Below are 23684 nucleotides of genomic sequence, written 5' to 3'. Positions count from 1 at the left end.
CATCAGAGAGGTGATGTATGGAATTCCTCCATTCCAAACATATGAAGCTTGCAAATCATCCCTCCTCCCCCTGAAAAAACAAATTAATCTCCCCTGCAATCCAAATTCAGAGTAGTGTGCTTTGGGAGAGAAGGCCAAACAAATGTATTTGTACTGAAATGCCCTGCCTTCTTCAACAATTTTGCGTGGAAATGTGGGGGGATGGTTATGGGACCTGCTTACTCTTTTCCTTTATTATACACTTCTGTGTTCCTAAGACATTTATTTCTGTCTTGCTTTCTGTCTAGCATCCTGCTCTTTCATCCGACTGACGCTGGAGCTGAAGGCCAGATTTTGCTCTGTACAAAGGTATTGTGGGAAAGCAGATTGTGCCTTATCTAATGTGCCTGTTTAGGCAAGATGGGAGGCTGAAAGATTCAAGAGTGGTTGTATCTTACTGCAAAATATCAAGGGTAACTGGCAATGGAAAAGCTGGATGTGGGAAATGGGAGAAGCAGTCAAGTAGGAGGCGAGTGGATTTACACGGCGTTGTGAGAATTCTGTGCTCCTTCATGAGCTGTGCAGATAGAGAAAAAGCAGCCTGACTTTGGAGTAGTCAAGTTGGTGGGTGTTCTGTAAAGAAGTAACAGTAGTGCCAGTTCCATCTGAGCTCTGGCTTCCTAGGCACATGTTACCACTCTCTTTTTCGCCTTGTGAAATGATAATGTGTAAGAAATGGGAGGTAGGAGGAAGGCTTCAACAGCGGGTATTGCAAAAGGTCTTCTGTAGCAGAGATGATGATTTCTAGGTTGAGGAGTGTTTGGGGAGACTCTCTGTGTATCTGCAGAGATGTTTTACCTCCTCTTCCCTGTGACTGCATCTCCTTAAAAAAGTAAGCAAAACACACAGCGCCGCAAGTCCAGGTTAACACTTTGGAACTTAGAGTGAGGATGTTTATGCCTGTGAATGGTGTGTGTGGGGAGGGATCTAGGCCTCTGAATTCAGTAGCGTGGGGCACCAAGAATGGTGTGTTACCATGCAAAGATGTTTGGATATGTCCTGTTCTGCAAGGAAGTAATTGGCGAGAGAGAGAAATACCTGGAAACAGAGCTGTTCTCAGCCTTTTAGTTAATTTGGATTGGAAGAGACCTTAAAGATCAATTAGTTCCTACCCCCTTGGCCATGGGCAGTGTCATGTCCCACTAGATCAGGCTGCCCAAGGCCCCATCCAACCTCATATTCTTCATTGTTCATCCCTGGAAACACCATAGCTACAAAATTTCCTTCCTGGTGTTTGCTAGTGGCATTAGGTATCGGGAGCCACCCTCAAGCACCTCCCATTCTCTGCAGTGTTAGGGCTCCCTGTGTATATCATGTATGATGACTGTGAGACTAGCCCACTCTATTCATGCTGTCTCAAGGTATGTGGACATGTTCACTGTTGTCACCATGCACACTGGCCATATCTGTAAGCTGTCTGTCCTCTGAGAACTCCTCCTTTTTCCAGAAGCCTAGGTTGGCTTCTGGAATCTTGTTGGGATGGAGCAAGTTCTTGTATGTGATCATGTGAGGGAGATGATTTTGCCCCTCTATTCCTCTCTTGTGAGACCTCATCTGGAGTATTGTGTCCAGTTCTGGAATCCTCAACATAAGAAGGACACAGAGCTGTTGGAACAGATGCAGAGGAGGGCTATAAAGATGATCAGAGGGCTGGAGCACCTCTCACACAAGGACAGGCTGAGAGAGTTGGGGTTGTTCAGCCTGGAGAACAGGAGGCTCTGAGGAGACCTTATAGTGACTTTCCAGTACCTGAAGGGGCTGCAGGAAAGCTGAGGATGTACTGTTTACACAGGCTTGTAGTGATAGAACTAGGGGCAATGGGTGTAAACTGGAGAGGGGCAGATTTAGGCTAGACGTAAGGAGGAATTTCTTCACTATGAGAGTGGTGAGGCACTGGCACAGGTTGCCCAGGGAAGCTGTGGCTGCCCCATCCCTGGAGGTGTTCAAGGTCAGGTTGGATGAGGGGCAGCCTGATCTGGTGGGACGTTTCCCTGCCCATGGCAGGGGGGTTGGAACTGGATGGGCTTTAAATTCCCTTCTGACCCAAACTATTCTGTGATTCAGTAAACTGAGGTTCTGGCAGACAGCATATGATGTTAGAAGTATGACGAGGATGTTTCTAGCCTTCTTCGCTGTATCTTTCTGTTCTTCTCCACAGTAACCCTGCCTTGAATCAGGCCTGTTCCAGCTTCCTCTGCAGCTTGTGCCTGAGCCTTTACTCTGCCTCGCAGAAGGAGAGAACTTCTTCTCAGGAGGGCAAGTTTGGGGACAGAAACAAATTGCTTAATTTAGTTTGAGGCCCCACCACCCTCTATTTAGGCAATAGGTGCAAAAATAATAAAAGCAAAGGGGGAAGGAAGGGAGGACACACATAAGTCCTATTTAGAGATTATTTTTTCCCAGTTTTTTTTAAGTTGGTCCAGCAAGGAGATAACATTCAGAATGCCTTTTGAAGAGTCTGGAAGCCTGTCTGAAAGAATGTGTTTCATCTGCCTATGGTTTTGTTTATGTGGTGACATTTATTAGCACAACTGTGCATAGCTTAATCGAAACAATATTGCTTACCACATAGTCACCCCTCTCTGCAGATTAAGGTAATGTTTTCCTCTGGCATACTCTATAAAGCTTTCCTTTCTGCGGTGTAACTTCTATAATAGGTAAATTCCGAATAAATGAGATTAAAGTTTCCACATCACAAAAGCCACTTTTCCCACTGGCAGTGGTTGGTCACTGTACAGGCAGCATCAGCAAATTGCTGGGAACCTCAAACAGAGATGTCTTTTCATCCTCAAAGCTAATTCCATCAAATCGGGTCTCACACCTCTATCGTGCTAACTCATAGAGGTGCACTTGCTGTATGCAGGCTGTGGGATAGTAGGCTTGCTTTGATATTTCTTGCATCAGGAGCTTCCCTAATTTAATGTACTTGAGTTAGAACAGGCAGATGCTTCCCTGTTCCACTCTGATTTGTCATAGACATTCCTTATCACTGCCTGCCTGCTCATGTTAGTTTTATTTCTAGAGCGAGAGATGTCTGAGCTCCTGCAGAAGGGGCTGCCTCAATTAAACTACACCATTGCTGAAAGCCTTCTCCTCCTGGCTGAACCCCCTGAGCCTTTCTCTTTGGATCAGTCTCTTTTCAGCCACCAACACTGCTTCATACTACTCTTATACTTTGCTTACACCCTTGAGGACAGGTGAGCCAAAAGTATACAAAGCAAGTGGTTTTGTGGCCCTTACATACCATGTATTGGTGGCTAAGGCATGTCTAATGTTATTGTTTCTGCTCCAATCTCCTTGAATGCAGGTTTGTCCCAGAAGTAGAATTATTTTTAGCCATTAGGAATTTCCTCCTGTCAGCACAGGACCTTGGAGACTGTCCTCCTCCATACGTACTCAGAGCCACACTTTACCTCCTTGCTGTCTGTCAGGACAAAGGCAAAGCCCTGGACTTGGTAAAAGAAGATTTAATTCATACCTTTTGGACCCTTTTTGTTGAAACTAAGGCTTCTCCCTGCTCCCATCTACTCAAAGAAAGCATTTTAACATAGGTGGTGAGCGGTGAATGATTGTGCAGTGCATCAACACTCTGGAAAGTTAACTGTGAAAAGCCACTAGGGAATGTAGATCTGACTGAATAAACTTGTGTGTGTGGGGGAAGTGTAAATGCGTTGGGTAGGCTGTGAATTCACATACGGAATATAATAAATTTCATAGCTTCAGTCTCCTGAACACGTCTACAGTCTCTGCAGCAGGCTTTCTAGTGTTCCCATATGGCTCTTCGCTGCTGCACAGCTTTGAGCACTATATAAAGCCTACAAGTTTCTTACCCTTTGTGATGCAAATGGGCATCACAAAATGATGTTTAACTGATATATTTGATTGTCTACTTAAAAGGCAGTGTGACTTTCTCACAGTAAATGCTCATCACTTCATCTTTTTGATATTCAGTAGCTAGTGATTATTTTATTCTCTCTCTCCCTCCCTGTTTCCCTCCCACACACTTACCAGAGGTCGTTGTGTACCATAAGGAGGATCCTGGATAGTCTTCCAGATCTGAGCTTGGTCTATGTCCACTGTCCTCTCCTGCTGAAATTCTTCCTTTGCTATCCTGAACTTATGGGAAGATTTGGACACCAAGTCCTCCAGCTGTGGTTTTCCTGGGAAGACTACAAGCAAACTAAGGCTGAAGAAGCTGGTTTTGGTGCGTCTGATCCGCTGAACAACACTAACCCGTTGCTTCCCATTCTGAAGAGCAATTCCAGCATTTTACTTATTTTACTGGTATGTGATTTCCACAGGGTGGCCCTGGTTTAGGGGACTTTTTGGTTCATAAAGCTCTTAGTGCTGTTATGAGGGCTGAGATTCTGCTCGAAGGACCACATGTGTTTATACACAGACTTCCACCTCCCAGGGAAGCCTGATGTGGAGAATGGGACTGTGTTAGTCCTTTCTCTGTCATCCATACGCTGTGACAGAAAGGGATCTTTTGAGATCTAGGAAGGGATCTGAAGTGTGCTGCTTGATGTATACTGTGAAAACCCCAATCCTTTCCTGTCTAGATATACAGCTGGGTACTCCAGATTCTTCTGTGTCAGCCTTTCAAGAAGCTGTTTTGCTAATTTGGGAGTGGTGATTTACTGCTGATAGGTGAGAAGTGCACGGTTAACAAAGAACTTTGAAAAAGGAGTGTGCAGAGACCCAGTCTTGAAGGCACAGCTTTCCATTTGCTTGGGGTTTTAATTTTGTTTGTTTTTAACTGGAGAGTCTTGTCAGAGATTTTTGCAGTGCTTTTGAGCTTTCAGGACTGCAAATAGCACGTTTTTCTGCTTTTAAAAGGTAAAATAAAAATCTTGGAATGGGGAAAATGAATCAGTGGGGGGGGGAAAGGGGCCTTGAAGTATCAGGATTAGTGTGTTTGCTTTAGCTGGCATCATGAGCTCTGTTAACCTGTGTAATCATGACAGAATCTAGGTCCTGATGGCTGTTCAGAGGCTTTCTCTTACACCCACCTCTCCAACCTGCCCTGCCACCCCTCCCCATCAGTGGTCACTTGTCCCGTGACTGTTCAGCCTGTCACATAGTAAATACTTGCTAACATTTCCACACAAGAACCGAGATTTGCCTGTAAAGGCAAAAGCTAAGGACCACGGTGTTTCTTCTCCAGCCTGCTAGAGACATAAAAACTCTGTATTATTGAGAACGGAAACCCATCTTAGCAGACAGTGAGGAAGAAAGGTTTGATTCTGAGAGGGCACCCATTGGCCATTAAATCGCTTGCAGCCCAAAAGACCAAACCCTATCCTGGGCCGCATCAAAAGAAGTGTGGCCAGCAGGTTGAGGAAGGTGATTCTGCCCCTCTATTCCTCTCTTGTGAGACCTCATCTGGAGTATTGTGTCCAGTTCTGGAATCCTTAACATAAGAAGGACACAGAGCTGTTGGAACAGATGGAGAGAAGGGCTATAAAGATGATCAGAGGGCTGGAGCACCTCTCACACAAGGACAGGCTGAGAGAGTTGGGGTTGTTCAGCCTGGAGAAGAGAAGGCTCCGAGGAGACCTTATAGTGACTTTCCAGTACCTGAAGGGACTGCAGGAAAGCTGGGGAGGGACTGTTCACAAAGGCTTGTAGTGATAGGATGAGGGGCAATGGGTGTAAACTGGAGAGGGGCAGATTTAGACTAGGCATGAGGAGGAATTTCTTCACGATGAGAGTGGTGAGGCTCTGGCACAGGTTGCCCAGGGAAGCTGTGGCTGCCCCATCCCTGGAGGTGTTCAAGGCCAGGTTGGATGGGACCTTGGGCAGCCTGATCTAGTGGGAGGTGTCCCTGCCCATGGCAGGGGGGTTGGAACTGGATGATCTTTAAGGTCCCTTCCAACCCAAATTATTCTATGATTACAGACTGGCACGTGTTTTTTTCTGATCTAAGAGGCTCTGAAGTAAACGTTAATATCCCATTTGATGACTGACAAGAGGGCTCTCGTGTGGGGCAGTCCTTTCACATTCATGGTGATACGGCAGAGTAGGCAGCAATGCTCAGGCTTTGATACCATTGCAGAGCATTACTGAAAGGGATCAATGAATTGACATGTCAGTACAAATTATGGAGGAGAAGGATCCCATGAGACTGGCCTACCCTGTTGCCTTTGGCAGTATTTCTGAAATGTATCACTCCATGAACTAAAGCTGAGGTATCCATCACAGGTCTATTAGCAAGCAGAAGAGAATTGGTGGCTCCTTCCTTGACTGGTGCAGCATTCCTGCTTTCCTTTTCCTCTCATGCCATGTGCTTTTGCAGAAATAAATTAATTTAGCTCTGTCCCGGTCTTTAAAGTGAGTTGTAATAAATCACAGGCTTTGACAATTCACCTTTCAGTTGGGGAAGAGCATAATCAATCTGAATTTAGATGAGCTGATAAAACAGTGCAATATCCTGGGATAAATATACTGTCAGATGTAAACAAAACTTATGAAGTGAATAACCTCAGCCTGAGAAATGCACTAGGAAAATGAAAAGGCCTCTGCATGGTACAGTGAAACAAAAAATGAATGTCCTTCCAAGGATGACTTATTTGTTTATCTGCTTTTAATAATTGTCTGGATTAGATAGAACAGATGGTTAGTAGCTTCACTCGAGACCTCGAGCTCCTGAGTGGGAATGAGGATCCATTTACCAGGACCAGGAAAGCTGCGGCCCTTAGTGCCATTTTCTGCTCTGTGTGTGTTCATCTCGGGGTGAATGATCACACACTGTCCCATTTGTCTTCTCTGTGCTCCAGAACGGAATTGCTCTCTCGGAGAATGTAGATGGGCTGCCTGATGTTAGATTACATTCCTGAATGTCACACGGAGCAGATGCACGTCAGCAGACCCAATTGTGCAAATAGGTCACTGCCCCTTTTCCCTGAAGGTCTCAGACATGGGCAGGAATCAGGCTCAGAACTAGAGAGGTTTTTCTGGCACAAGCAGCCTGTTTTTACCTTATCTGCTTTCCTTGGGTGTGGGGTCCCATAGCCATCTCCTTTCCATCAACCCAGTCTGGATGCATGACTAATGTGTGAGAGGGGAAAAACAGCTGGAGAAGGCAGTAGGCTGTGCTGGCAGGCTCTAGGCTTGGTTTCTGAGACCAATTTTCTGTTTACCTCTTCCAGCTGTACCATTTGCGATGCAGTAGCCAGGGCTACTGGGGGAGGAGTAGAAGAGGAGTGGAAGGGTTGTGCTGACATAATACGTGTTGAGACAGTCATATTATGTCAGCCCTACCAGGCATTTTCTGCCTGAGCTTTATGGAACTGCATCTGTACGTGCCGTGCTGGTGAATTTAACGTTAGACACCTTAACAACAAAGGTGTGCCCAAATTCTGGCTACTGGCTGTGAGATTCAGCTCGGATACTCCAGACAGAGCTCTCTGCATTCAAGAAACAGGCTTACGAGCTGAATGCTGCCTACACGACTCTTCCATTTTCTGTGACTGAGTGATTGCTTGTCTGGTTTATGTACGTTTCATGCAGTCTAGCTGTTAGGTTGCTATTGCAGGTAGGAAGCTGCCAGCCTTTTGAAAATGAGTAACTATGGACTGACTCATAAGCTTGATTTTAGGGAAGTGTCTTAATATACAACCTGTTTTTTCAAAACAACAAGGAGAGGAGGGGTGCCAGAGGCACTGTGCTTTTGCAAACGGGGCCCTGACTTTAGGATCTCGCTTGTCTAAAACTTTGACCTTAAATGTATGTTGCCCCTACAGTTGTATGCTGGATGGGAGTTAGACAGCCAAGTGCATTCTTTAAACAGAGTTAGCTCCGAAGTGCCTATCAGATGAAAGTCCATCTGATTTATTCAGTTCTCTGTTTAATCAGGATGTGCTCAATCTGAATGGTGCTTTATTAGGATGTTTCCCAAGGCACCAGATTAGCATAATGGTATTAAATATCAGTGAATTCTGCCTAATCGGGGCAGAAAGGTAATGTGTGTGCTTCTACCTTCGCAGGACCTGGTCTGCTCAAGCACTGTGGAGGTGGCTCAGAAGGTGTTGATGACTCTAAGGACCTTTCTGGAAAGAAATGAGGATGTCCTTGTCTGTGACCTTCTCCGGAGTCAGTTCCTACAGATTCTGCAACAGCTGCTGGTAGAGAGCAGCTCAGCATCCTTGCAAGGTGACTCCCCTCTGTGACTTGGTCTTGCTGTAGGATCAGCTAGCAGGGTAGATAGCTGAACGATGCAATCTGGGATAAAGTGTTTTTGAACTGCTGATGTAGCTTTGGTACTTACCTGCATGAGGAATTTTACAAACAGAACTGTGCTGATTTAGTTTCCTTCTTCAGAGATATTTTAAAGTGAGAGAGTCTTTTTCCTGATTCAGGTTGTTGTGGCTTCAAACTGTGATTGTTAAACCAAGGCAAGGTTTTCTTATACTGTTATAAGTGTTCAAGTGGAGACCTGTGCTGGTAAATCTCCCAGCTTGAACAGGGCCTCAGCTGGTGACTGAAACATGTCCTCTGCTCTGCCTCTTCTCTGTGCAGAACTGCTTGGTGTGCCTGAGTACACCTGGTTCCTAGGGCACAGGGACTGGGAGCAGAGACCGAATGATTCATGATGTCGATCTCCAGACAGGAACTGTGGGATCACCAGATGTCATAATTCTATTAAATCCCTCAAGGATTTAACAGGGTTGTGACTGGGGGAAATCCCTCTATTTTCCTTACTAGCCCTGGCTGTGGAGTTGGGGTTGTTGTCCCATTGTGAACAGTGCTGCGCAAAGCAGTCTCTGAGCTTGAACTGAAAAAGGGAGCAGCACTAGGATGTCCTTGGCTCCCCTGGCACAGGGCCCCAGCACAGCTTTTGCTTGTTCCTAAGGAGCTGCTGACACTTGTAACAGCCCTGCTCTATTTGAGGTGGTTTTTTGTGCAACAGTTGGCTTGGAAGCAACAAGAGGTAAAGTGTTTTTGCCTTACCTCCAGCAAAGTTAGTAGGCTGGAGAGGGGGGCATTGAAAGCAGGAGCATGGTAGAGCATGAGGCTACAAGGTTATGAATAAAGATGGCAATGTTGGCATCTGCCAGATCTGATCTTGTCTGGAATTGTGCACATTTGGAGTTGTGTCCCTCTGTCACTGATCTAGGGGTGCCAGGAGCAGCGGGGAGGCGTATTGTCTGTTTCCTTTTGCAGGCTTCAGATGTATTCCTCCAAATTGCTGCTGATGGATACAGGACACTGGCGCTAGAGGGGCTTTTGCAAGATTAGAAACCTTTTGCTGTGTCTAATGTCCCCAATTCCTCTTCATACTGCACCTTGAACTCATTACCTGAGTTATGACAGCCCCGTCCAGAAAGTCAAACGCTAGAGGTACTCTGGAAACACAAATTCCTCGTCTCCCAGCACACAGGCAGCTCTCTGTGGTGTCTGGGGTAGATAAAGTCCAGGGTATCTGCACCCCTGTTCAAGCAGTAGCCTGCTCTTAGACAACAAGAAGGCTCAACAGTGGGACTCTGTCAAGAATCATAGAATAACCAGGTTGGAAGAGACCCACCGGATCATCGAGTCCAACCATTCCTATCAAACACTAAACCATGCCCTTTAACACCTCGTCCACCCGTGCCTTAAACACCTCCAGGGAAAGTGACTCAACCGCCTCCCTGGGCAGCCTGTTCCAGTGCCCAATGACCCTTTCTGTGAAGAATTTTTTCCTAATGTCCAGCCTAAATCTCCCCTGGCGGAGCTTGAGGCCATTCCCTCTTGTCCTGTTCCCTGTCACTTGGGAGAAGAGGCCAGCACCCTCCTCTCCACAACCTCCTTTCAGGTAGTTGTAGAGAGCAATGAGGTCTCCCCTCAGCCTCCTCTTCTCAAGGCTAAACAACCCCAGCTCTCTCAGCCGCTCCTCGTAAGACCTGCTCTCCAGCCCCCTCACCAGCTTCATTGCTCTTCTCTGGACTCGCTCCAGAGCCTCCACATCCTTCTTGTGGTGAGGGGCCCAGAACTGAACACAGGATTCGAGCAGCGGTCTCACCAGTGCTGAGTACAGAGGGAGAATACCCTCCCTGGACCTGCTGGTCACACCATTTCTGATACAAGCCAAGATGCCATTGGCCTTCTTGGCCACCTGGGCACACTGCTGGCTCATGTTCAGTTGCTGTCAACCAACACCCCAGATCCTTCTCCTCCAGGCAGCTTTCTAGCCAGACTTCTCCTACTCTGTAGCACTGCACAGGTTGTTGTTGTTGTGCCCCAAGTGCAGGACCCGGCATTTGGCCTTGTTAAACCTCATGCCATTGGACTCTGTCCAGTGGTCCAGCCTGTTCAGATCCCTTTGCAGAGCCTCCCTACCCTCCAGCAGATCCACGCTTCCACTCAGCTTAGTGTCGTCCGCAAACTTGCTAAGGGTGCACTCGATGCCTTCATCCAGGTCATTGATAAAGACATTGAACAGGGCTGGACCTAGCACTGAGCCCTGGGGAACCCCACTTGTCACTGGCCTCCAGCTGGATTTCACACCATTTACCACCACTCTCTGGGCCCGGCCATCTAACCAGTTTTCCACCCAAGAATATGTTAACATTAAAGGCAGTGTGAGTTTCAACAAGGCCAAGTGCAAGCTCCTACACCTGGGTCGGTGCAATCCACAGTTTCAATACAGGATGGGGGATGATGTGATTGAGAGAAGCCCCACAGAGAAGGACTTGGGGGTGCTGATTGATGAGAAGCTCAACATGAGCGGGCAATGTGCGTTTGCAGCTCAGATGGCCAACCATATCCTGGGCTGCATCGAAAGAAGCGTGGCCAGCAGGTTGAGGGAAGTTATTCTGCCTCTCTATTCCTCTCTTGTGAGACCTCACCTGGAGTGCTGTGTCTAGTTCTGTAATCCTCAACATAAGAAGGATATAGAGCTGTTGGAGGAGGTCCAGAGGAGGGCTACAAGGGTGATCAGAGGGCTGGAGCACCTCCCATATGAGGACAGGCAGAGGAAATTGGACTTGTTCAGCCTGGAGAAGAGAAGGCTGAAGGGAGACCTTATAGTGACCTTCTAGTACCTGAAGGGACTGCAGGAGAGCTGGGGAGGGGCTGTTTACAAAGGCTTGTAGTGATGGAACTAGGGACAATGGGTATAAACTGGAGAGGGGCAGATTTAGACTAGGCATAAGGAGGAATTTCTTCACTATGAGAGTGGTGAGGCTCTGGCACAGGTTGCCCAGGGAAGCTGTGGCTGCCCCATCCCTGGAGGTGTTCAAGGCCAGGTTGGATGGGGCCTTGGGCAGCCTGATCTAGTGGGAGGTGTCCCTGCCCATGGCAGGGGATTTGGAACTGAATGATCTTTAAGGTCCCTTCCAACTCAAACTATTCTGTGATTCTATGAAATGTTTCCCCCTCAAACCTGAAAACTCCTGAGCCTTTCTGAAGATTTTTTCTGGAGGCAGTGGTTGCTTGCTGTAGCTATGGCTATATACAATGCAAAATCTTTGCCGGTATTCAGTGCTCAGAAGATGCTCGAGAACAAGTGCTGTGAAGCTGAGTGCTCTGAGATGCTGGGCTGCTGTCAAAGCATGAACTGCCAGTGACGGTCGAGTAGGTGGGAAGAGGGCAGTCTGCAAAGGGCTGGTGACTTCTAGCTTATTAGAGGCATCAAGGTGAATGTGTGGTGGCCTTGCCCCTTATGTGGTTCTCTAAGGGTGTACAAGACCCTAGCCTCCCTTTTTCCCCTAGAAATGTTCCTAGAATGATGTTGGCAGGATCCAGTGTGTAACTTGGGCAAACCCACAGTGGCAGAAAGGGAGCAATGGGGGCCTGATTCAGAGGAAGAATTAAGTTGGGAGCATATGTGTGTTTGTGTAGAAGTGGAATACTTCCTTCCCTAACCCACCCTCATTCCTGAGCTGGAAAATTAACAATTCTTGGCATGCTTTAAGGTACAACAGTTTAGAGTTCACTGACAAACTCAGCTGTCTGTGCCCTTCTTAGCTAACAGGAATCTGCCTGTTTTGCTGAGCCTCGTTTTCCTGGTGCAGCTGCGGAGCAAGGGTGTAAGAGAGCTGGACAGCACAGACTTCAAGCTGCTTCACCAGGGTGAGTCTCTGCATCCATCTTCTCCCAGTGGACTTCAATATGTGTTTGTTAATTGATCCATAAGATGATTAGGGGCTGTCTCTGGCTTTTGAGAGGTGTACCTTGAAGTACAGTTATGGTTGCTTTGAGATACTTTCATAGTCAGAGCATTGTAAAGAGCCCTGGTTACCAGTTCAGTCAACAAAACCCTGTTTCTCTTCCTCTTGCTTTCACATTATATTCGTTGTCTGAAACTTCACAAAGTGGCTAAAGTATTCTGGCTATGACATGATTTCAGGGCCTGTGACTATTGTTGACTTGGCACAGGGTGACATTGCTGATGTGCTTGCTGAAACATCCTTCCGTGTCCACAGTTGCTAACGCAGTCGTGTGGGGTTCAGACCACAGGGTTGTCCTGTGAACTAACTGTCAAGCACTAGAAGCTTAGTGAACCTGGGCTTTCCCTGGAGTGTGAATCCAGAGAACATACGTCCCAAACAGCTTCAGGACTTATCCGCTCCACCCCAGAGACACAGAAGACCAGGCTATGTTTACTCAATGTACTGTGACCTGCAGTCTTGTTTGGTGATCCTTACTTGGTGACTTCTCTCTTCTGTAAACTGGAGAGGGACAGGTTTAGACTAGACATTAGGAGGATATTCCTCACTATGAGGGTGGTGAGGCACTGGCTCAGGTTGCCCAGGGAAGTCGTGGCTGCCCCATCCCTGGAGGTGTTCAAGGCCAGGTAGGATAGAGCTGTGGGCAGCCTGATCTAGTGGGAGGTGTCCCTGCCCATGGCAGGGGGGTTGGAATTAGATGATCTTTAAGCTCCTTTCCAACTCAAACCATTCTGTGATTCTTACTTGGCTATTGAAGGTTCACATAGGCTGTGAAAAAGTAAAGGATGCTAGAAGGGGGTTCAGTTGATCTGTCCTCTCATCTTGTCCCTCCTCTGACAAACTGATCTCTTCAGCAGGCTCTGAAGGACTGTCCCCTTCAATTTGAAACATTCCATGTCTCAGGGCTCTCTATGTTGCCCTTGTAAGGAAGCACTCAGACATTCATTAGCTAAGCGAACTGGGGTGTGAAAGAAGCGTGTCCTCTTTATACCAGCCCTTTTTAGCTGCTGTGATTTCAGAGCACGGCTCAGCTGCTCTCAGAAGTCACAAGTTCCTTGTGCTCTTGCTTTTTGCTCTGTATTTTTCAGCACAACCCCCTCCCTGCCCCAGCCACACCCCCTCCATTCCCTGCTTGGCTCCTCAGGCTATGTTCTTCAGGCGTGGGCGTTCAGGGCACTTTCCTCTGATGACACTTATGTGAAAGGAGCTCGTAGATGGATGGGGTGAAGGGAGGTGTGTTGATGTGTATTTTTTTGAGAACTGCTTACTCGGACTTTAAGCTCTTCAAAAGATCTCCTATGACAGTTTTGCTGAGCCCTGCAGTCCTGGATTTCCCTCCCAAACTTTTGTTAAACACTGCTCCTAAGTGTTTGGTCTTTACAACAACTGTGACATGTTTATTCCTAGTGTGAGCAGAGTTGGGGAGAGTGGAGGAGTGCAGTTCTCCATGCCATTGCCCGGTCTTGTCACTAAGTGTGACAGGCACATGGCTGTTTACAGTTGACCTAGTATTAAGATCAAACTCACTAATACTGTGGAAACAGGTAACTTACAGTCTGTTGCTCTTGGATTCATTACTGCCCTTTAACATACCCTTTTCTATTCCCCTCTCTCTCTTGCTGCACTATCTGGTGTAAAGTGAACACTAGGGCAGATGGCTTTTGCTTTGTCTGTAATTTCCAGTTCAGGTTGTGTTGCTGAATTGTTGTCTGAATTCTCTCCCCACTGACTTGCTCCTTTCTTGTGCTGAGGTGCTTTCTTATGTCGGTGTCTGTGTTGTGCACGTTCTTTTGTTTCCAGTCAGTAATCTCTGCGGGAAATGCAGGCCAAGGGACGCTGACCTCCTGCAGCCATCCTTGAATTTTCTGTACTGCAGCCTTCATCAGACAACACCTTGTAGTCAACAGAGAGGTGAGGCAAGATTTTATTGATTGCTAAGTTAATCTCAGTGAGGTTGTAGCTTGGCCATCAGAGACTGTATGCGAACTGTCTCAGCAGGTAAGGTGGATTTTTCCCCTTCCAGATGCAGCATGACAGTTAACAAAGACCATTTTGTATTTGGGATGAGTTTTTTTTTGGTTGAAGGTTTTGGTTTGGTTTTGCTGCTTTCTTATGATTCAGGAATTGGCTGCTGAGAGACAGAACCACTGTATTTTTCTCATTCATGAAACACAGCAGTGGGGCTTCAGTGCCTTGTTTTGAAATGTCCTGGTATTGCCATGGTTCAAAAAATTAAACAATAATAGAGAACAGCTCTAACCAACCTTCCAGCTGTGTTCGCTGAAGGCTGGTCATTTTATTAGCTGGCCGAGTACTTGCTTGTGCTGTGGGAGATGAATACCAGAGTAGCTGGGCAGCCTCACTCTGATGAGCTGTGGCAGCTGAGGCTGTCTCAGTGCAGCAGGGGTGTGCTCTGAGCTTCTCTTCTGCTTGTCAAGCTGCTTTAACCTGTGCCATCCCATCAGTCTCTCCAATTATGTTTCTCCCACACAGCAGTCGCTGTGCTGCTCTCCAACGTGTCCTTGCTAGAGCTTCTGCAGAAGGTTTTGGAGTGTACCTGGTCATGGTCCCCTCCCTCTGAGCCTGCTTACCTGTCACCTGAGGATGCACTGCTGTGCTCTGGATGGCTGTTGGTTGCATCCCTCTTGCTTTATCAACACCGCTACAATACTGAGGTTAGAAACACTCTAATGTTCAGATCCAGGTAATGGTTAAACCTTAAAAAAAAAATCTTCATTAGCAGAGGAAAGTGCTTTGCTTTGGCCTGTAATCTGCTTGCCTTGGTTCCTCTTCTGTTACTGTCCACAAGTTATCCTCTGCTGCACTTCTCCGTCCGGACTGGAAGCTGGCATGTTGCTGAAGGCTGAGATCTGAATCATTGGAGAGTTGAAGAGGGGCAGAAATCCTGTGGGGGGAAAGTGCATACCCAGTCCTCCTGATCCAAATCACTTTCCTCTTCAGGACAGAACCAAATACATGTTAAGGCCCTTCTCAAGGGAAGACTGGGGGTGGGAGACACAGCTCCTATGTTGTAAACTGCTTTTTTTATACTTAAGTGGTCAATAGTGAAGCAGTCACAATCCAAACCTTTTATTGGCAAGTAAGCGTTCGATACTAGCAAGCTCATATGAATGTGGGCAGCTGTCATTGTATTTTATGCTTTGCAGCTTGACATGAGAGCTAAGCTGGAGTTCTCATCTGATGTTGGAATTACAGCTTCAAGGGAAGTACTTTCTAATGCCAACACAAAGGGATAATGTTTCCTTTTGAAGAGTCTACTCAGGCCTCTCTCGCTCTCTTGACATGAAGTTAAGCAGCATGTCAAGTGTTGTGAGCTCTGCTCTTGCTATTATGCCCCGCAGAGTGTGTTCTGTGGGATTTGATGCACCTATTTGCAGATGATAAAATCATATTGGGGACGTGTGTGCATCTGCACAGAGAAGCAAGGACTGAATTTCTAATGCTGAGGGAAGACTTTTTCCAACAGGCCTACCCAGACCAAGTCTGCACCTTCATGGGTGCTGCCTCTGCTTAGGTTTTACAGCATGGGACTTGTATGGACTGTCAGCTGTGTGAATGCACAGCAAGACCTGCCTGTCCCTGCTCTGTTAACTGCCAAGTGCAATTTAACTTCTCGGTTTCCAAGGCAGGACTGCATCAAGGTGATCAGTATTCTGCCATTCCCAAAAGGGATTCAGTTCTAGAGGCTAGTGTTGAGCTTCATCTTCTGGGAGTGACATTGTTTGGTTTCCTTAATACCTTACTGGCTTGATGTGCTATGATGTGCAATCCAGGATCCATCTTGCTCCAGAGATAGGGAAAGAAACTAGAGATACAGGTGGCAAATGGAAGTGGTTCAAGGATGCTTCAGTGTTTCTAATCTTCTGTGGAGGGGGAAGAAGAGGGACTGAGAAGACGACTCGCTTCTTTTTCTGCTTTCTGCTGTTCAGTATAGCTGAAGCTGCACAAAGCATCCTGGAGGCCCTTGTAAGAGAGCCTTTGACCTTTGTGGCTGTGAATGTAAGCTGATGCCAGGCTGTCTCCCCAAGCCTGCAACTTTTTGAGGGGAACAACGGCTCCGAGAAATGGTTGCATTAATCTCAGGCTGATGTTAATAGTGCGGATTTCTCTGGCCATGGCAACCTTGCCTGTTAACTGTGTTACTGCTACTGGCTTTGGCAGAGCAACAAAGCTGGTGAAAGGGCTGGAGAACAGGCCTTATGAGGAGCGGCTGAGAGAGCTGGGGTTGTTTAGCCTTGAGAAGAGGAGGCTGAGGGGTGACCTCATTGCTCTCTACAACTACCTGAAAGGACGTTGTAGAGAGGAGGGTGCTGGCCTCTTCTCCCAAGTGACAGGGGACAGGACAAGAGGGAATGGCCTCAAGCTCCGCCAGGGGAGGTATAGGCTAGACATTAGGAAAAAATTCATTACAGAAAGGGTCATTGGGCACTGGAACAGGCTGCCCAGGGAGGTGGTTGAGTCACCTTCCCTGGAGGTGTTTGAGGCACGGGTGGATGAGGTGCTGAGGGATATGGTTTAGTGTTTGATGGGAACGGTTGGACTCGATGATCCGGTGGGTCTCTTCCAACCTGGTTGTTCTGTGATTCTGTGAAGCCTGAGGATAAATATGGGTCACGGATGGTCTGCTATTCAAGGCTTTGGCTTGTCGGTTCTTAGACAAGTAACCACCATCACCCTTTTGCAAGAGGTACTCCTAGCTGTCGTATTGAACATTTCTCTCTTCAGAAGACAGTTTGAAGGAGTCAGCCCTGTGGTCCTCATGCCCACCCTCCCATGTCAACTCTCTGTTTTACTGAAGAGCTTGAACCCTCCTGGGGCCCTGCAAGACTTTGTCGTTGCTGCTGGATGGCTGCTCTATGAGGGAAACAGCGTATTGCAGAATGCCCTCTCAAGCCCCTAACGTCTTCTGTCACCTTTATCCATGCCGTAGTTCCCAGCCCTGGGCTTTCTGCAGGCTTCCCAGCACGAGCAGGCAGGGTCAGGTCTTGTTGTCTTCCCTGCTGGCTTTCTGCTGCCTGGCTCTCAGTCATGCTGACTGCCAGCCATGTGCCCGAGGGCCTGCAGGGAGCAGTGAGATGGGCAAATGAATTGTGCTGTGGTTTGGAAGCTGCGCAGGCTGGTGGTGAGTGAAACTTGAGGGCTCGATCATAGAATCATAGAATAACCAGGTTGGAAGAGACCCACCGGATCATCGAGTCCAACCATTCCTATCAATCACTAAACCATGCCCCTTAGCACCTTGTCCACCTGTCCCTTAAACACCTCCAGGGAAGGTGACTCAACCACCTCCCTGGGAAGCCTGTTCCAGTGCCCAATGACCCTTTCTGTGAAGATTTTTTTCCTAATGTAATGTAATGTTCCTAATTGATGATGTGACCCTCCCTTCTGGGCCAGCCTCCTGTTCCCTTGTTTTTCAATGGTCACCATGGGGTAATGTCTAAAGACTGAAAGTACGTAAGGAAACTTTTCACCTGGTCCAGACCAGCAGCGTGTTTTCTCTTCTATTTTGCTCTCCTCTAGGTTCACCAGACACTCTCTGTAGACCTAAGAGAAGTCCTAAATGCAGTTATCTTCAGGAAGAAGAAGCCAATCCTGCTGTTAGGTATTTTGCATCTGTTATGGGGAGGCAGCTGCTTATACTGTGCTACACGCAGCAAGGGAGAACTGGTGACTATGAGATGAGACGGTGCAGGTGCTGGTGGGAATCTGGAAGCTTTGGTCCACTTGGCTTTCAGAGTACATAACAGGTGGTGAGAAAAGGCAAAAGGGAACTGTCTGGAGTTCTATTGTCTTTGGACAAATCGTCCTTGGGGGTTGGTAGTGACATCTGGTGCTGAGCATGAACTGTGATAGGGCCTTGCAGGGAGGAGACAAACTCATGTTGCCATTCCTGCCTGCAGCTGCTGGGCAACTCCGGTGGGCGTTTAAGCCCATATTTTCTCTCCTCACCCTCTCCTGTGCAGTTGCACAGGCACCAGCACAAGGGCAGGGGAGAGGAAAATACTGACATGCACTAACAAGCGGCTCCCTTCTAGTAAGCATCATGCAGTTCCTGAGAACTGTCCTGCGACAGAACTTCTCCTCCTCTCTACTGGTGATCGTTGGCCGAAACACAGCCCAAGGAGCTATGCAACCACAAGCATCACCCCAGGATGCTGCCTTGCACCCCCTTGCCACACAGCAGGTCTTCTCGCTTGTTGTCAGTCTGCAGAACCTTTTGGTGCACGTCCAGTTGCAGGTATATAAAGTATGACTTTTGGAACAACACTAGTGTTGAGCTTCAAGCTGCTACATTAACCTGAGGAGAAATCACCAATTGCAGAACTTAAGAAGCTGCCTTTTTTTGATTTTTTTTTTTCTGCCTGCATTTTCCACCCCTTGCAGACATGTTGTGAGGAGAAGGGAAAATGCTTTTGCTGCAGCATGGCTGAGTGAGAAAGAAGGTAAATCAAGCTATGCCATACTTCCTGCTGCTGGACTGGATGGCTGAAATTCTGTGTACTAATGATGATCTGTGTTTTCTCATCTCCTGCTCTGCAGGGACGCCACACCCATAGGGACAAGGGTGGGAAAAGTGTAACAAATCCCAATCCCTTCCCCATGTGCCTGGCAAAGTGCTCTGGGGGGTAGTACATCAGTGTACATTTAACTTGCTCAAGTGATGTTGGGCTGCAGGGGATTGTACATCAGTTTACATTTAACTCTACTGAGCAATGTTGGGCTCCCATCTTTATCTTTTGAAGGCTGTTACTTAGTTTTCTTTTTTAGTCTCAGAAGAAGTAGTTCTGCCTTTGTCTGGCTTCTTGATGTGGCAGATAATTTGTAGCATGTTGCATCCTGTGAAGGAGATGAAGAGAGTTGTTTTCCTGTGCTGCATGCTCTTCAGATCCTGACACTTTATGAATTTTCCTCTTGCAATAGCTGTGGACTGTTTATTTTCTTATTTTTTTTTCTTCCTTCTTGGTATTCCAGAAAGACCTGCTGCTCTCTCAAGCTGTGGTTGCCTGCCTGGAAACCTTAGTGGAATACCTGTATGTGAAGAACCAGGATGTTGGTAAAGTCTTCCTGCTCTTTCTGGCTTTCCCTCCTGCAGTGATTTTGAGCTCTTTGATCTCCATCCATCATTGCCCCGGAGCAGATGCTTAATGCCCAATAAGAAAAATTGTTTGTATGCCTAAAGTTAATAATGTGCTTTGTGAGATGAAATCACAGTGCCTCGCTCCCCTGCAGGCATGAGCCCTCACTTCGGCTCTGGACACGAAAATGCTTCCTAGAAGGAAAAACAGTCATTCCCCGTCCCCTCTATATGGTACGAGTGGAAGGAGTATAGAAACAATCTTTCACTGCCCAGCCAGTGGCAAACCTTTAGACCATAAATATAAGGGAGGGAGGATCTGAATACGACGTGTCTTCCACACAGACAGTGTTGGTCACGATTTGGCCCTTAGGGAAGGGAAGGGAGAACAGGGTACCTGGCAGCCTCAAGGAATGGAAGCTGGAAATTCTGTATTTCCAGGGCTGAATGCAGACCTTGGTTTCTGGAATTTATGTCAGACTTAATATTAGCCATATAACATAATATGACAGCATTTTACAGTCGGGGGGGAAAACAGACCCTTCTGCTTATCGTCAGCCTCCTGCCACGAAGTCTGGGTGCTGGCTCTGATCTTAAAACAGGCAGAAAGTTCTCTGTACCCTGACCTGTTCAATCCAGTCATTTAAATGCTGAGAGAGAAGGGGATAGAGCGAAAGAACACCAGACAAAAGGGATATTGGTGGGAGAGAGGAAGTGGTTGAATGAAAATGTGGGACTGCAGATGAATGAGAGCCAGTAGGTGAAGAGAGACTATCAAAAGGCTGGGTTAAATAAAAAAAAAAGCTGTCGTGTTATGAGGAGGTTCCACTGATATGAGATTAAGCTAATGAAATGCTGCTTCAGCAGCCACTGACTTTGGCTGCCTAAATTCCTGCTGTGATGCAGAAGTTCACAATAGCAATAACAGGAGTCTCCTTGTTCCAAGCAGAATGAGGATCAGAGCTATGTTTTACTGAAAGATGTGAGAGCACTGCAGAGAGTGTGGCCTGGATGACGCCTCTAGGAGTTGCCTTATTTGAGGCTTTCTAAAACCTTCTCTTGATCCAGAGATTTTTCCAGATGCGCAGGCTGAGCATGCAGTGCTGGTACTTTTGCATTTCCACCAGTTAAGAGATATTCCTCTCCCAACCATTTCACATGATTTTTTAGTGGTGTTTTCCTGTAGAAAAGATTCTCGTAGTGGCAGTAGGGAGGTTACTTGACTGCCAGTGGAAAAGGGACCTTTCTGAAACTCTGGTGAGTTGCCATGCTGTAACAAGCTCTATCAGCTGACTGTTGTAACTGTCCAGCCCATGCAATAAATATGTCCTAACCTGTGATAAATACAAGGTAATAACAGTGAACTATAGTGTTCAGTGAGAGATTTCATGCTGTCACAGGCAGTGACCTTGAGCCTTACCTCTATTTATCACATACGTCCCTTATTAAGAACACTCTCTGCTGATTGTTTGCATCACTACCATCAGCCTGGCTGGTCCCTGTAGTGTCCTTTCTGATGCAGATCCAGGCTTAGTTTGTGCAGCTTATGTTGTAGGTCCTTCTTCATTCCCCCAGGAGTATTCTGCGGCTAAATAAATTCCGTGTTCAGGAAACTTGTCCTCATATTGAAACCAGAGGGTATTATTTTTAAAACCCTGCGCTAAAGATATCCCCTTACAGTTTTATGACATGCACCCCAGGAGAAGGTTTCTCTTCCTGTACCAGCACAAAGATGGACAAAATGTATTTTCTGCTTTAAAAAGCTATTAAGCTTTAGTCCTCATGACTAAACTCTTGCCCAACGACTGACAGATTTAAAAAGGCAAGTACAGAGCAAAATATCCCCTTAGTGTTTCACAGCGTGGGGTCTTGAAGAGCAAACTTGGGGACTTGGGGTCATTATTAAAGACTGTCCTTATTCGGGTCCAGCCTGTCAGCTGGCTGATTTTAAAGCTGTCTTTGATTGGCTTCTCCTTCTCTCTCAGCCCTACATGTTGCTTCACAGCCCTGGCACCGATTCCTGCTCTTCACACTACTCAATGGGGGCCAGAAGTCCTTTCTGCAGCCAGAAGTTCTGAGGCTGATGACTTTGGTGAGCAGGAGAAGGGCAGGCTGTTTGGAGACAACCAGGATGATGATACAGTGCATGTGGGTTGGTTGCTGAGCTTACCCCTGAGACACACACAACCTCTGATACTGCTGTGGCTGTCACCTGTCACTATATTTGTGCCCTATAATAATGATACTTTAAACTGAACTTCCCTTCCACACCCTGCAGAAACTGACTGCTGTTAGTGAGCATGTCCTGTTTTTTGTGGTGTTTGTAGCATTTATTTATATCATCTAAGACCCCTGGGGAGGAGAGGGAAAACCTACAGAGACCATGCAACTGCTGTTGCCAGTCAGGGAGGGTTGTTGCAGTGCTCTGAAGAGTGGGGCTCTGCTTGGCATCACAGCTCGTCTCCTTGTCTTTGACCTTACAGACATGACTTTTCCAGGAAGGGAGTTACTGCAACCTACTACCCTGCTCTACCTGGGGCCTGTGAGCAAGAGAAGGCATGTGGTCCCAGCAGAAATACTGAAGTTAAAGCCCTCATGGCAGGGGTTTAGAGGAAGGGGTTATTATTGTGAATCACGGAATGGTTTGGGTTGGAAGGGATCTTAAAGATCATCCAGTTCCAAACCCCCTGCCATGAATCTTTCTTGTCCACATACCTGATGGACCTGCGAATCTCTGTTATTCTTATTTCACTTTTTAGGAGTTAGCTGTTTCATTTTAGTTCTTTCCCAACCTAAGCCAAAATAATTCCAGTTATAAATCAGAGTACCATCAACACTGATACTTGCACTAGTTCCGTTAGAAGTGATATAAAAATCAGGCCTGTTGTTAAGGAGCTGCAGCATGCCTTTACAGAGAAGATGTCTTTCCAGGAGAACTCTGTAGTTCTTTCACTATTTAATGCCTCTATTTTTTCCTTCGTTCAAGTTTCTGAGATATCAGAGCAGCAATATTATTTCTCAAAAAGAAATTAGCCAGATTCTCCAAGAAGCAGCAGAAACCAACTTAACAGAGCTGCCTGAGGCCACGTCTTGTGCTCTTCACCTCTTCCTTTGTCAGGTAAGAGAGGGGTGACAGCCTTGGAAGATGAGAAGGGAATCCCAGGGGGATTGCTTTAGCTTTTGATGGGGAGCCATAAACTTCCTTTGATGAGGTAATAGTAAGATGAAGAGGAATCCTGCAGCAGCTGCTTGGCCTACCGCCTTGAGGGATGCATGGTGAAATCGGAAAAAGTGATGCCAGCAGCTGCCTGAACTGCGTCGTCATATTGGGCAGCCCTTGGATTCCCTTCAGATCAAAGTTTGAAGGTCTAATTGCTCTGTGTGGAGTTGAGGCAGGGAGGTATGAAGGAACAAGCCCGAAAGTTCCCCGTTGGTCTGGAAATCATTCTTTCTTCTGACTGCCCAGGTTCAGAGCAGTCATTGCCAGGTGGAGCTAGTGCAGTCAGGGACCATTCAGACTTTGCTGGAGCATCTGCTGGGACAGAGGAGCACTTGCGTGGAACATCAGGACATTGTGTATCCTTTGCTGCAGAGATATGTTTGATAGGTGTTGTGGGGGCGGTAGGTGTGACAGAAGTAGAAGGGATACTTAATCCTTCACTTGTTCCAGCTGAAGGCAAACAAGTAGAAAAACTCATGGTTGCTATACTTGGCTAACTTTGGGATGAAAGTCAACCCCAAATTTGAGAAGGCATTTGGGATATGAGGAGACATTTGGGATGAAAGGTGGCGCTCTCTGCTGGAATTGCCATCACCTGTATGGCAGAGATGGTCTGATGGAAGGGGAGCAGTCTGGGAAGTCTGTGTGATGTACCAATAACAATCCCTGCTTTGATTTCCCTGGAGGATGAACAACCACTTAGCACACAGACAGAGGTTAACTAGCGCCAGTGTGCCCATGAAGCTGTAGAAACCCAAGGATGACTCGAGCACTTTCAGAGAACAGTGAGCATTCAGAAACTGCTGAACGGAGTTTCTGAATTTTGTTCTGCTTGACCTTAGGTCCCCTGCTGAGAACTGAATCCACCTCTCTCTCATCTGGGGTTGTAAGCAGGGACTGCTCCAAGATTACTTGTGGAGCTAGAGGGAGCCTGATGCAGTGTTTTACTTCTCAAACTGTCTGCTTTTGCCTTCCTGCTTTCATCATGCCTCATTGCCTCAGACAGGTAGTAGTGATGGAAATGGCGTCAGCAGCGATTTCCTGTTGGGGTGGGGACTTCCTCCTCTGTGGGACACGTGCAGGGTATGTGGTGGGTGAGGCGTTTCTTTTGTGTGAGGAGTAGCTTGTCCTCATGCTTCCCTCCAATGTGATGCTGCTGCTCTGTGGTGGGACGCTC

At 47.1% G+C, this 23684-nt stretch overlaps 2 protein-coding genes across 2 annotated transcripts in view; both read left to right on the top strand.

The window, feature by feature from the left end:
* The window catches only part of MEI1 (meiotic double-stranded break formation protein 1), a 44344-nt gene that overhangs the window by 19977 nt on the left and 683 nt on the right, over positions 1–23684 (top strand). The window contains exons 15-29 of the mRNA XM_069854666.1: positions 288–348; positions 2198–2295; positions 3062–3236; positions 3347–3494; positions 4051–4323; positions 8028–8193; positions 11989–12093; positions 13992–14102; positions 14685–14866; positions 17733–17814; positions 18248–18450; positions 19185–19266; positions 21273–21379; positions 22274–22405; positions 22754–22863. Of these exons, the coding sequence (XP_069710767.1) occupies positions 288–348; positions 2198–2295; positions 3062–3236; positions 3347–3494; positions 4051–4323; positions 8028–8193; positions 11989–12093; positions 13992–14102; positions 14685–14866; positions 17733–17814; positions 18248–18450; positions 19185–19266; positions 21273–21379; positions 22274–22405; positions 22754–22863 (2035 nt within the window). The remainder of the gene's footprint in view (positions 1–287; positions 349–2197; positions 2296–3061; positions 3237–3346; positions 3495–4050; positions 4324–8027; positions 8194–11988; positions 12094–13991; positions 14103–14684; positions 14867–17732; positions 17815–18247; positions 18451–19184; positions 19267–21272; positions 21380–22273; positions 22406–22753; positions 22864–23684) is intronic.
* The window catches only part of CCDC134 (coiled-coil domain containing 134), a 30415-nt gene continuing 10956 nt past the window's right edge, over positions 4226–23684 (top strand). The window contains exon 1 of the mRNA XM_069855022.1: positions 4226–4237. The gene's annotated coding sequence lies outside the window, so the exon portion shown is untranslated. The remainder of the gene's footprint in view (positions 4238–23684) is intronic.

Source organism: Phaenicophaeus curvirostris, chromosome 1 (genome assembly GCF_032191515.1).
Source record: "Phaenicophaeus curvirostris isolate KB17595 chromosome 1, BPBGC_Pcur_1.0, whole genome shotgun sequence".
NCBI classification, from domain to species: Eukaryota; Metazoa; Chordata; class Aves; order Cuculiformes; family Cuculidae; genus Phaenicophaeus; species Phaenicophaeus curvirostris.
The sequence above is the reverse complement of the archived record's forward strand: the minus strand, read 5'-3'. Positions and strand labels throughout refer to the sequence as shown.